Genomic DNA, 13,969 nt, shown 5'->3' with positions numbered 1-13,969 from the left:
TTCAGTAAACAGTTTCTATTCTTCATCACTATAAAATGGATCACACGAGCTTGAGTTTAACCTTATAATCTTTCTTCAATGAGCGTTTAGTTTCACCGAATGGTCAGTTTCGAACTGGGACTATTATACTAAACCGGACAAGGTAATCGATAATCAATATATCATGTCCAAGGTTTCAAAGCCAAAATTGCTTATATCTTTGTTGTTAAAAATTAATTTATTTGATTTGGTTTGTAGTGAGGATTATGAACAATTGACGGTTACTTTTTGACAAAAAAACAATATTTTGAAAAGTATGATATGATCTGTTATGTGTATAGAACATGTTAGACATGCATCATTACAGTATCCATTATTATGGGTTTATCTAGACAAACGGCTGCATCCTTATTCACCTTGATAACTTGAAAAATAATGCCACCACTACTGATTTTTATAGCCGGACAAATAGTCCCAGCACTATTTATCCGACTAGCCGGACAAATAGTCACAGAACAGTTTAACTATTCGTCCGGCTAGCCAGACAAATAGCAACTGCCTTAATCAAAATATTAAAAACATTTAACAAGTAGGTCTGTATATGTGCTGTGATAGGTAAGTGAGTAAATTTGATTAATTTTTCGAAACAAAATATTACAAAAAATATATTCGTAAGTAATGAACATTTTTTGTGAAAAGAGCCAGTGGTGCGTAGGAAATCTCTTACCATCGACTTCAACATATGAGCTGCGCCGGATAGATATCGACCTTATGCAAGTCCACGTATACATGTACAAGTATAAGGTTTTGATTGATTTGTGAACATTCAAATCCGAAATAAAAGATGAATTTTGGGTCTGTTTTGTAGATTTTCTTAAAAAGTGTGTTACGACTCAATTTTCAAACCGTTACAGACTTTTCATAAAAGATTTTTTCAACCCGAAAAATGTTTACAGATGTATTGATATTCATCTGCATAAGGTCGATTTCTCATATATAGATATATAAAAACATCACAAAGATCGAACAAAGCATCAGCTAATTGTAACAATAAGCATGCCTACGCATCAAATAAAACAGCAAATGATTTAAAACACAAGAACATACATAACGATTATAACAAATCAAAAACACAAGAACATACATAATGTTTAGAACAAATCAAGACCACAAGAACATACATAACGATTAGAACAAATAAAAAACACAAGAACATGCATAATGATTAGAACAAATCAAAAACACAAGAACATACATAACGATTAGAACAAATCAAAAACACAAGAACATACATAATGTTTCGAACAAATCAAAAACACGAGAACATACACAATAATTAGAACAAATCAAAAACACAAGAACATACATAACGATTAGAACAAATCAAAAAAACACAAAAACATACATAACGATTAGAACAAATCAAAATCACAAGAACATACATAATGATTAGAACAAAGCATTGAGAAAAGGCAAATTAAGAGTTCACAATGTAAGCAGGAAGCAAGTAGAAGCAAATGGCACAAAAAGAAATGTGATAGATACTTAAGGGATATTCAAACTCATAAGTCAAAAACAAACTGACAATGCGATGCACAACATGTAACCCGGCAATAAGCAGGTACCAAATCCGTTAAAAAGATAAAGCAAAAAGTTTTATCAGTAGTGACAACAAAATGAATATATCCTAATTGATGTCGTTTGGTATTTTTTTCTTTGGTGTGTTGTCTTATTGAGTATACATCTCTTTCATTTCATATTTTGTTAGGAACGTCAACAGATGAGACTTATATTTTAGGGTTTTCTCAAACTGCACATAAAGATATTAATCACTCAAATATACAAAACGCAATGAATTGACAGCACAAGAAAACTCAAACCCTTTACCAAGAAGCAATCAGCACCAAAAAAAGGGGTCGAAGTAAATTTCTTATATTTTAAAATATTGTTTTTGATGTCTCATCATAAAAAGGTTTGCGGGAAAACCCACTATCTATTAATCTCCAACAATGGAATTACACTACAGTAACTTCAATTACAAATCATAAATATGCATTGAAATTCAATTAAAGTAAGCGTTACATCCAGTTTTAAATTCCAGTCTTCAAAAATATTGCTTTCCTTCATGAGTTCAATGATAGAGGATTGCTGCTTAAAATGAATCTATTAAAACGAGGGTTCCTAATTTGCTAATTGTAAAGCTGAAGTCACACCGTCGAAACTTTAACGGATGCCATCATGATTTAGATGAGAGTAATTGAACATTTGTGTCACAGTCCTATTTATCTGTCCTCGATTTTGACATCAGCGAATGCAACGTATCACCGAATCTGTAGTTTCTATGAGCAACATGACGGTTGTCACAAGTTTACACTTCCGTAGCACTTTTTTCAGTGGGTTCGTGTTGCTCAGTCTTTTGATTTTTGTGTTGTGTTTTGTAAGTTTTTGTTTGTCTTGCCATCATATTTCTTTTATATTATGGAATTGTCTGTTTTTTTGTCTGACTTGTGGTTTTTGGCTATCCCTTTCATATGTTTTGCCTCTTTTTACACTAAAATTTACTGTATATATAGTAAATCTCCAAGCATGATTCATATACTAGTTGTGTAAATTATGAATAAAATAATTGAGGTATTCAATGTTTAATACAAAGATTTTTGTCTTACACATAAGGACAGAAAATCAACATTAGATTTTTTGAATGTCAGGCAAATAAGAGTTTATCAACAAAGTTGTGCTTACGTTATATGACATTTTTTTTGTATAAAAGATTAAGTTGGTACATGATAAATTCGATTTTAACCAATTTGCAATGAAATTTATATTGTTTTTTCAAACAAATGTTTTCTATGAAGCTATAAGACAATGTTATCAGCAGACTTGCCGCTTCTCTTCCAATCATTCATACTTTTCTTGAATTCAAAATCTATCGTCATTTCTTTCCGGAATCTTCCAAAAAGGATACGGGAATTTGTACTTTACTTCGCAGTCCGTATGACATTTCTGTCCGGGGGTGAGATTAAACACGAATGTTTCAATTTTAACTACCAATGCAAGCCTCTTGAAGTTAGAGTTGTAACGCTTGATCTTGATAACAATTTCATTACTGATTGGTTTATATTTCACGCGATACAATCCACTCGGAATCTTTCTTTCATTAGTCCATGCAATTCCATTTGTCGATATAAGTCGATATGTCTTTTCGGGACTCTTTTGATCATTGGTAAGCCTGATAAGTTCCTTTAGGAAACAAGAGTCACATAATAACTGCTGTTGATGTGTTTCTGTAATCTGTTGTACCGGATCTTCGTCACCAAATAGTTCCAAAAACATAGATATCCCATTTTGTTTTCTAGTATATTTGATCATTTTCCGTTTGTCCTTTGCGTCAAATGAAAAGCTTTCCCCAGTCGCACACCAAGTTGCAAAGTGTCCTGATGTGACATCCGGAACATGTTGGCGAAACTGTGCCTCTGGACGAATTTTCTGTGACGAAAGAGACCCAACTGGTACTACTTGTCCACGGGTTTTCTCCACAAGAGCCAAAGCTCGTCTTAATATCTTTTCATTGTTATACGTTTGACGACCGTATTGGACTATGTGTAGACCCACTGAAGCGACATCTAGTTCCGGGAGAACATCTTGAACTACAATATCATGCTGTTTGAAGTCTTTTCCAAATAAACTTTTCACAAGTGACATCTCGTTTGTACGTGATGCATGAATGATGTGCATCTGCACACGACTACTCTCTGTAACGCTTGTAATGTTAGAAAGGATAGCATGATAGAATTTCATGTCCCGCTCAAAACAAATATGGTCACCAGCTTGTACTTCGTCGATATTTGAAATCCGTCGGTACTTGATACATTTGGTACATGCGTATTGACTAGTTGGAGAAAAATTTAACAAATCTATCTTATCTTTGCTAAACATATTGACTGGTATAGAAAATCTGAAAAAAACAAAAGGGGTATCGTAAAGTATACTTAGCAACCACTACAAGGAAAAGTGAAAGTCATGAACAAAATTTGACAATATATTATCATGTAACATACAAATGGACATTTTGGGACTGTAGCCAGAAATTGTTTTCGACACGTTTATACTTATTGAAAAGGCAACACCGCCATTTTAAAAAAATGGAGTTGGACCTATAAAATATTAAATGATTGTAAAACCCTATAAATTATAAAAATACACAGTATGATGTGTCATGGATTGACAGTTGTTTTATAATATCAGTTCCAAATGGAAGATATATTCTGAAATATTATTTCCACTTTGTTTCTAACGGAAAAAATAGTAAAGGATATTTGTTCTAATTTGAACAGATATTATAGCATACTTTACATAACAAAGTTTCAATAGAAGGAATTTCTATTAGGAGGAACAAACTATACATCGGCATGATGCACATTTAACTTTTAAAATAATCACTCTACCTTTTTTAAAATTTATTTCGATTTGTCATTCTTGTTTATTATCAACTATATATAAATATATATTAAATACCTGATTTGTTGTATCATAAAATAATACAAAGATGTACTTGAACTTAGTAATGATCACGTATAATTTAGTCTAAATAAGATGTGTATTTGAAACGCAATTATACATACCAATATACTGTGTATAAAAACGCAGTCATCATTTATAAAAGACAGGACGGATTTCAGACAATACAGTTTGGTCTTCAAACAATTTATCACATATAAAATAAGGATTTGTGGCTAAGTTGACAATGATACAGAGTCCAAATGAAGCGAATTTGAGCAACCATAGGTTACCATACGGCCTCCAACAATGTGTACAAACCATATCGCATGGTCAGCTATAAAAAGCCCCGACATGACAAAGTGGGAAACAATTCAAAAGAAAAACCTAAAGGCCTGGTTTATGACAAAACAATAAAATAAAAACATTAAATTACAGGCTCCTGACTTGGGTCAGGCACATATAAAATGTGGCTAGGTTAAACATGTTACATACATATAATATTTCAAAAATGTCATCTTTGTGACTTTCATTATCAATTATTTAACAATTGTAAAGAATTAAAACAATAACTAAATAATTATCATAAACAAACATGGCAACTACAGAAAAAACTTCCTAATTGTGTAAATCTGTTATCAGATAATGATAAAACGCCGTGTTTTAAATGAGGTTCTGTATGGTGGGTCCTTCATTTCTTTATTGTCAATTATTAGCTCATGTTTCTCTTTTCTTTCTTTATTTTCCCCATTGTTCTCTATTCTTCATATTTCAGCACCACATTCTTCGTTACTCTTTATTTTTTTTTGCCTATTTTTCACAATTTAATATTTTTTTAGCCATTTATTCTGCATTTTTTTGTCCAGTATTCTCTATTCTGTAGACCTCACCTAGATCCTCTTGAATAATATAACATGTGAAGTATATATACTCAATTTAAACTCGGCTGTCCTGTTTTTATAAATTGTCAAATATTGATACCCTATACTATTGAATTTTATAACTTATCAATATATATGCTTTATTCATGTATGCAAAGGTAATAGGACGTGGAAAAATACACGTGTACACATATATGACATATGCATTATGACGAAAAGTCGATATGGCATCCCATTAACATTATAAGGAAATAATAATATAATACAAATATTTTGTCATTTTGATTTGTATGCTTTACACTAGTCGTTTGTGGGCCCTTTATAGTGAGCCAAGGCTCCGTGTTGAAGACCGTACTTTGACCTATAACTGTTTCCTTTTTATACATTGTAACTTGGATGGAGAGTTGTCTCATTGGCATTCATACCACATCTTCTTATCTATATTTATATTAGATCAATAGGCTCCTAGGCATTTCAGTATACCCGTCGATTTTGATAATAATAACAAATAATAAATAATAGACAAACAAGCAAACAAACAAACAAACAAACAAAACAAAACCGACTATAACACACAATTTGTATAAAATAAAGAGAGGATTGTGATTGTCAATGAGTAAACATCTATGAAGACCAAAAACAAAGTTGTGAACTATTGCACATTACCAAAAGACCTACAACAATGAGCAACACCCATACCGTATATCAAGGTCCAAAATGCTCCGTCTTGACAAAATGTGTAATATGCAATTTATAATTGCCAACGACCAGATATATACCTCAATTCAACGAACAAAATATCAATATAGCTGACATCAACCCACGATAACCACTGGTTTACAGGTTCTTCGTTTGGAATATCCAAATAAAAAGTGTGGCGGGTTTTTAAATGTTTGTGAGCATTCAACCTTCTCCTTAATCTCGGTCAGTGGTGTAACAAAAAAACCTGTAAACATCAGTCGGAAAGAAGTTTGGTTAAGGAATAAAATATAAGATCTGTTCAAGGTACACCCATAAAAAAATAAAAGACAAAAGTCTTTAAGTTCTGTTTTAAGAGTAACTGCAGTTACTGACAGCTACGTTAAAGACCAATTTAAACAAATAAATAAACCATGTTTTCAAAGATTAAATGGTCGACCACTGACTTTCAACTGGGGAAATCCACATTATTCTAACGACATAATAACTTGATGAAGATGTCAACTTCGTAGTGAAAAATGTCAAGATGGAACTGGTAAAAGTAAAGTTTGAACTGAGAAATATCAACTTTAAAGAACAGAATGTCAAAATGGAAATGAATAATTTAAAAAATGAAATGTCCCTACATGTCCTTTTGCAGTAACGGTTATAGAAGTATACATGTTACCTGTGTGTATCCCTATACCTTAACAGTATTGCAATGAACGTAAAAATTAGTAAAGGCCCTTCAATGTTGATAGTCACCGTTCAAAGGTCTTGACGAGTGGTATTCTGAAGGCAAAGTTCATTTTTGTATGATAACACTATCACAGTTCAATATTATAATTTTAATAAGCGATAAATGATATTTCTAAAAACATTTTTTATGATTAGACAAATAAAAAAATATAAGCCTGCATTACGGTTTAGGAAATCATAATACTAGGGGAAAAACCAACACACTCCTTTTTGTTATGTTTCGTCATAATTACTGTGGATTCATTATTTTTTGTTAAGTACATGTAACAATTTTCGTTGATTTCGTGAATAAAAGAAAACCATGAATTTGAAAGTTGATATATTTTATTTAAGTTTGATCAACGAAAATACAATTTTTCCTCAATACATAAAAATTAGTACCCACGATAATAAATGAGTCCACGGTATTAAAAGTAAAATAACAAAAATACTGAACTCCAAGGAAAATTCAAAACGGAAAGTCCCTTATCAAATGGCAAAATCAAAAACTCAAACACATCAAACGAATGGAGAACAAATGTCATTTTCCTGACTTGGTACAGCCATTTCCTTATGTAGAAAACAGTGGATTAAACCTGGATTTATAGCTAGCTAAACCTCCCACTTGTATGACAGTCGCATAAAATTCCATTATATTGACAACAATGTGTGAACAAAACAAACAGACGTAATAGGTAAAAATGTCAAAAAGTGGGGTACAACAGTCAACATTGTGTTATAATCTTAATCACTATAATATAAACAAATATGTCAACAAAGAAAAAAAATGGCATATAGACAAAGCACATAAGCAAAAAGGAAAGACAAAAAATGACCATAGCACAATAACGCAATGGCGGGATGTATAAGTACCGAGCCACGCCAATAGGATATTACAAAAAAAAGACTAAACAGTAAAGATTGATAATTTACAAACATAAATAAGAGAACACTACAACACGTATTTAAGATGATAAACAACGTCAGTACCTAGAATCTATACTTCAAGACCATCATGTATTATATATATATTTGTGAAGTTGATACTGATTATTTATCAACAAGGTCTTGGTATATTCCGGTGAACTTTTATTTTTTAGAAAAAGATCGAAACGTTCTTTGACATAACCCTGGTTCATCAACTTTCTGCTCAGACAATATTCTCCAAACAAAGGATATGAATGCCTCGATCGCTGTACTTTTAACGCTGATACATCAGGACATATCTATATCTAAATTTAATCAGCACTTGGTACGTTAACCTTACTTTATGGCTATACTTTACTTTAAACATATTTTATTTTCAAGATAAGAAAACTGACAATGAATAAGACACAAGTTTTTAGATAACGAGGTCTTTTCTAAAGACTTTACCTGTGACATATACATTGTGACAGTTGGTTACATTCTATGGCTATATGAAAGCGTTTCCTGATTCGTAATTTTAACAATTGTGTCCTCTTTTCATTGATTGTGAATTTACATGGAGGGTGATGCCTGTATAACAGGAGACGATTACCCTGTCGACGCACTAGGTTTTCTGAACAATTTTAATTTCTTTTAGCCTTCTTACGATGTAGTAAGGATCTCTTATCAGACTAGGTTATACCGCATGTTTCAATTTGGTAAGTCAAATAAGAAAATCAACCATTTATTCCTCCAAAATAACGGCCAAGAAAAATAACTCAAACAAAAATTATGGCATATCGAAACTTATCTATATTTACAAAGAAGGATTTGTACTGATGTTCTTATATATAACTATGTTTGATTATTTTTACAAACCACTCATATACTACAAAACAAATTGGTGGGGTTGGATGGTGGACAACTTTAACTTAACTTAACTAAAAAATCCTTTCTCTCTCTATTCACTTATTTTATCTGTTTGCAGTAGACATTTTAAAAAGCCTAAATACAAAAAATAGGAACTTTTAAAGTAAAATTTGACATCCAAAACATTTTATTTCCAGTATAATGAATAAAGAATAATGTCGTGGACACTCAAGTATGTACTATACGATTATTCTAAATTTTAGGGAAGTCAAAGGAATGAAAAAAAAACCACGAAAAGATAAAGAAAAACCATACTAATAAAAGCTCTTGAAATCACACGACATTTTAATTTAATTAGATAATCTAAGTGAGATCATGTAAGTGAGATTAAGCGAGTTGTAAAAAATCTATTATATCGTCGAATCAGATATCATTTAGTGAATGCAGCGACATAGGATTTTTCTTGTAATATTAAACTAAACAGTTATTGGAAGTCCTGGTACAAAAGTGGGTAAATATGATACCGGATTAGACGGATATAATTGAATGTGACTCGAATTGCCCGCAAAGTGACCTACTGAATAGCTGCCATTGAATTGCATATGAACAAAAGACTGAAACGACATCACATTTCAGTATTTAGACAAACATTAACAAACAAAGTTATACAAACTGAAAGAGTAATATTTCCTCCAAACATGAAGTTAAAAATAAACACTAATCATTAGAGAATCCTATAAAATTCTTTACCTCTGTTTTCATTTTTGACACAATATCATATCATACAATTCAAATGAACACACAAATACAATTCTATGAATTGAAAATATTGATTTCAGGATATAGACGGACCAACATCAATGCAACAATACAAATATAATTTAATTAAGAAGTCATTTCTTGTCTAAATAAACCAAGTATAAGTTGACCATTAAAACATTACGTCTATCTTACCTGAACATATCCTTTCAATACTATTTAAAGTAACGATTATCTATTATCATATGAGGTAAACATGACAAAGATATTTTTAGAATCGGGAATTTGAAATTCTAAGTTTAGCTTTATCGCTGTGGTTTGTATTTAATCCTTTATCTGGCTATACTATTAATGATTAGAATGAAATGAATCAGGAATTTGAAATTCTAAATTTAGATTTATCACTGTGATTTGTATTCAATCCTTTATCTGGCTATACTATTAATGTTTAAAATGAAGTAATTATTTACATAGGCGACAATAGTCGCCTTTTTTGGGTTCTGCCTTTTCACTATAAAAGATCCGTTGAAAAAACTGTCAAATTCTGAATTTTCAACACCTTTGTATGTGGATAAATTTGCAAAACACATATGGTGCCCTCAGATGGTGCCACAACTTTTTGATAGAAAAATGGCATTTTTTAAGAATTTTTGAAATAGTATTAATGAAGAACTCCCCTTGCTTAATTTTGCACAGAATTTTTTCTCATGACAGAGTTTCCTCTAAATTGCTCGCTAATTCTACACCAATTGCCAACACTCCTTTCTCACTATTTGAATTTTCTTTTCTAATTATCAGGGCAGCAGACAATAAATTTACTTCTACCAATTATCTTGGATGTAAAAACTAGGTGGCGCCAGTCATCTTTAATCACTTACGTTTAACCATTAAGGGGAAAAATCTTGTTCAAATTTGAATCATCAGTAAATAAAATGTTTAACGCGATAACCACATTATTCCTTGTTTTGCCAAGTTACCATATGATATTTATACATGATGGACAATTCAATGGTGTATTATTTAGAAATTTTTAATTGATGTTTATATTAGTGTTTCATGTTCTGTCCGACTCGGCTTCTGTCAAAATCCATTATTTATTTAGGTGGACGATACACATTTTATTACTAGATTTATGATGTCTGTGGTCGATACGGCAATGTTTTCTTAACCGTCTCATGAACTTGGTGCATGTATAATTTTCAATCTTTGTCAGACTTATTCAGTCAGTTGCATTAATTAGTTAGTAGCAGTAGCAGTGCAAAAAATTCAAATACGAATTACGACAGTATACTTATTGTGTTTATATTATATACCCGCAACATTTTCAACAAGAGGTATGAAGATTTAGAATTATACTCGATATTTGACACTTTAGATTGTGTCGAAACGGATCCGGATGGGAATAAATGCTTTATTTTGCAATTTGTGAGATTACATTTACTTGGAAACGAGTAGGCTGATTACTAGGGATGTGTTCTATTAGACGCTACGCAATTATTTGTTCATATAGAAATGGATGCTAAATTTCAAATGGTAACAACTATGTATATAAATATATATAGTATACAAGACTAAACGTACGTCAGAATTTTTCACTAGTTTGTTATTTACGCTTGCATTTCTGTCAATGCCGATATTTTCTGCTAATGACTCGGAGTGGATATTGGCTTACAGATAAGATTGCACTGGTATACCAACATTTTTAGACGTGTCTTGAGAATCTGGTACAAATTTATCTTCTAGACAGGTCAGTTTATTGTAATTTATTTTATTTTCTAGATTTTTCATTGATTCTGAAAGCTATCGTTAAAATAGATATTTTTAAACGATTAATAATCGATAGACATGTCATCTCAATTCATATTTTGGTCATACAACAAATTATGCGTGCAGTTTGAAACTGACGAGCAGCAATTTAGCATGATCATTTGAATTATCTACACATTCACTCGATATAAGATCTACAGAAGAGAATTTATTGCGCCTAATTGAGTTCACGATGTTGTATATATATTTTCGACATTCATAGAACGAACGCGTGTAGTCAAGAGACAGAAACAATTACTTTCTATATATTCATATATACATGTACATATATATATATCTTTTATTTTTAAGAATTGTTGTGTTACACAAGGTTCGCAAGTGCATAGGTTCATCTTGAATGTGAAATTTTCTATTTAATATTTGTTTTATCATTGACATGTTTATGGTGATCACCTGATTTAGCACGTGCACATAGACTTCAGATTTTGTATACCATGTACATATGGAACTATGATTACAGAGATGTTACACCAGGTTGTATTTAGTAAACGTTACACTATACTCTTATAGATCATGATACATTATTATTGTTAACACTCAACAAGACTACGTTCTGCATAGAGGCTCTTACTTGATACTATGCTACGGATTCACATGAATCATGAGAATGAGAGTAAAATCATCGGACTACAACACATTTATTATATGGTACTAGAAGATTTTTTTTTTACCCCCTTTTTACACAATAAACGTATAAGCTACTTCAAATCCGTTGACATTACCGAAAGGGATAACAAATGAGTAACACAATGGAAAAAATCCCATCGAAATCGGATGAAAAATAAATCTACAGTACTTCATCAGGAATCAACCCCTGACTGACTGTGCATGCGCGAAAGCGTATAAGACACGGATGGATAACGGTCTCCGAATTTGGATATTTTCTAAAAAATTGGCGTTTTCTGTGGAAAAGATTGTTTCAAAGACAAATTTAGGAAGTACAAAACACTACATTTAAACGTCATTTCACAAATATTTCCGACTTTGTACGGTTTCAGAGGAGTTGCGGCTTAATGAAATCGGTCTCTTCCTTTAGTAGTATAGATTTGTCAATACATATATAAGCCACGGGGTTCTTCCTATGCATTGGTTTAAAAATGCAATTTCACATTTACAATTTTACAAATGTATGTACATACATGTATATATACACTTTACCAAATTTACATGGTTAAGCAGATACATGTCCATTCGCTGTAACTATTCATACTCGACTCTCCCGCATGTCATATATTTATATTCACTTCATATTTTCGACACTTTCTAACACCCATCAAATATCATTTACCTCTAGTCCACAAAACTGCTTGTACATTAAACTAACAGTCATTCAGACTGTCTGTTATAGTTCATCAAACAATTTACCTTCAAGTATTCACAACGACGACCTTATCAATTTACCTACGTAAATCTGATTACAGATTAGGAAAATTAACGAAATTAAGGTTCAATGACACAATGAATGATAGACAAGTCATGCAACTTAACGTTTTATCCTAATATATATACATTTGTCCCCGACAACAATTACATACTATGAGCAAGTAGAAAGGATATGGTATATATCAATTCATGACACAATATCACAATATGCTTTTATTGCCGTCCTTTATCTCAAAGTCACACTGACACTTCAACATAGGGCAAACATCTAACTCATCACAAGTTCAGATGTCACGATACATGTGTATGTAATGGTTGGATTGATTGAAACTATTATTTTACTACTTACTAGTAGTTGGTTTTTTTTTTTGTAATTTTATTGATTATTACATAGTAAGGTTTAGTATGTTAAATGATACCAGATATTGTGCACACAGTTACATTCGTTTTTTCTTTGTTTCATATTTGGAATATGGAGGAGAAGCTCTTTGTCTGTTGTTCATTCAACCAATTGGATAAGTGATAATTATAGCGTATTTATGTGAAGAACTGACATCATGATCAACTGAAGTTATTGAAGAGGCCTAAATACATGCGATCGTGTGAAAAACTGCAATTTAGAACTTTTGCTGACAATTATCTTCATCACTGTTTATATTTACATTTGACATATTGTTAGCTTACTATTTCACCGACGTAATTTTTTCAAATACATTGTATCAACTACAAGAATAGTATTTATTGTCCGACCGAAGTCCATTTAGACTGCATAGAGATATTTTGTCCAGTCACACAATTAGACAAAACGATTTTAGCGGCCATTCCTTTCAATCAGGCGCGGCTAGCAGCATTATAATTTCATTGTTCAAGATTGATGGCATCGCTTGTCCGTATTAATTGCTATTTCAGATGTTTCGTTTCAGAAAGCGAAGTAACTATAAATTTAAAAGCTACAAAGACAGATATTTTCCGACAAGGTATTATAATTTCATTGTTCAGGATTGATGACATCGCTTTTTCGTATAAATTGCTATTCCAGCTGCTGAGTGTAAGACGAAACCTGTAAACGCAAAGCACAATGATTCGTTTTTCGTTGAAGAAATCGGAAACCCAGTTTCCCGGAACTATTTTATAAGCAAGCTTAAAACAATACTCATGGCATTAGGATATAGTGAAAAGGATTATAGCGGACATTCCTTTCGATCAGGTGCGACCATTAGCGCTAGTTCTAAAGGTATTGAGGACAATATGATACAATCACTGGGACGTTGGAAATCAGATTGTTTTAAACGCTACAGTAGAACATTTAAATCGGATATTAAATCCGCGATCGGTTATAACTTTGTATAACATGTCCTACATCCTAGCCTTGTGTCTTTTCTTTTCACGTTGATCTCAATATTGTGGTTAAGGATTTTTATATTGACATTAATTTTCTCTAGATCAACTTT

General features: G+C 31.8%; 2 protein-coding genes across 3 annotated transcripts in view; one reads left to right on the top strand and one right to left on the bottom strand.

The window, feature by feature from the left end:
- The window catches only part of LOC127717716 (Krueppel-like factor 6), a 177,913-nt gene that overhangs the window by 65,617 nt on the left and 98,327 nt on the right, over positions 1–13,969 (top strand). The gene's annotated exons all lie outside the window — the stretch shown is intronic.
- LOC127717715 (uncharacterized) overlaps positions 2,606–13,969 on the bottom strand; it is a 66,677-nt gene continuing 55,313 nt past the window's right edge. The window contains exon 2 of the mRNA XM_052223484.1: positions 2,606–3,934. Coding sequence (XP_052079444.1) covers positions 2,899–3,934 — 1,036 coding nt within the window. The 3' untranslated portion in view covers positions 2,606–2,898. The remainder of the gene's footprint in view (positions 3,935–13,969) is intronic.

The sequence above is a fragment of the Mytilus californianus genome, unplaced genomic scaffold (assembly GCF_021869535.1).
Source record: "Mytilus californianus isolate M0D057914Y unplaced genomic scaffold, xbMytCali1.0.p SCAF_10, whole genome shotgun sequence".
In the NCBI taxonomy this organism is placed as follows: domain Eukaryota; kingdom Metazoa; phylum Mollusca; class Bivalvia; order Mytilida; family Mytilidae; genus Mytilus; species Mytilus californianus.
This window is presented reverse-complemented; position numbering and strand designations above follow the sequence as displayed.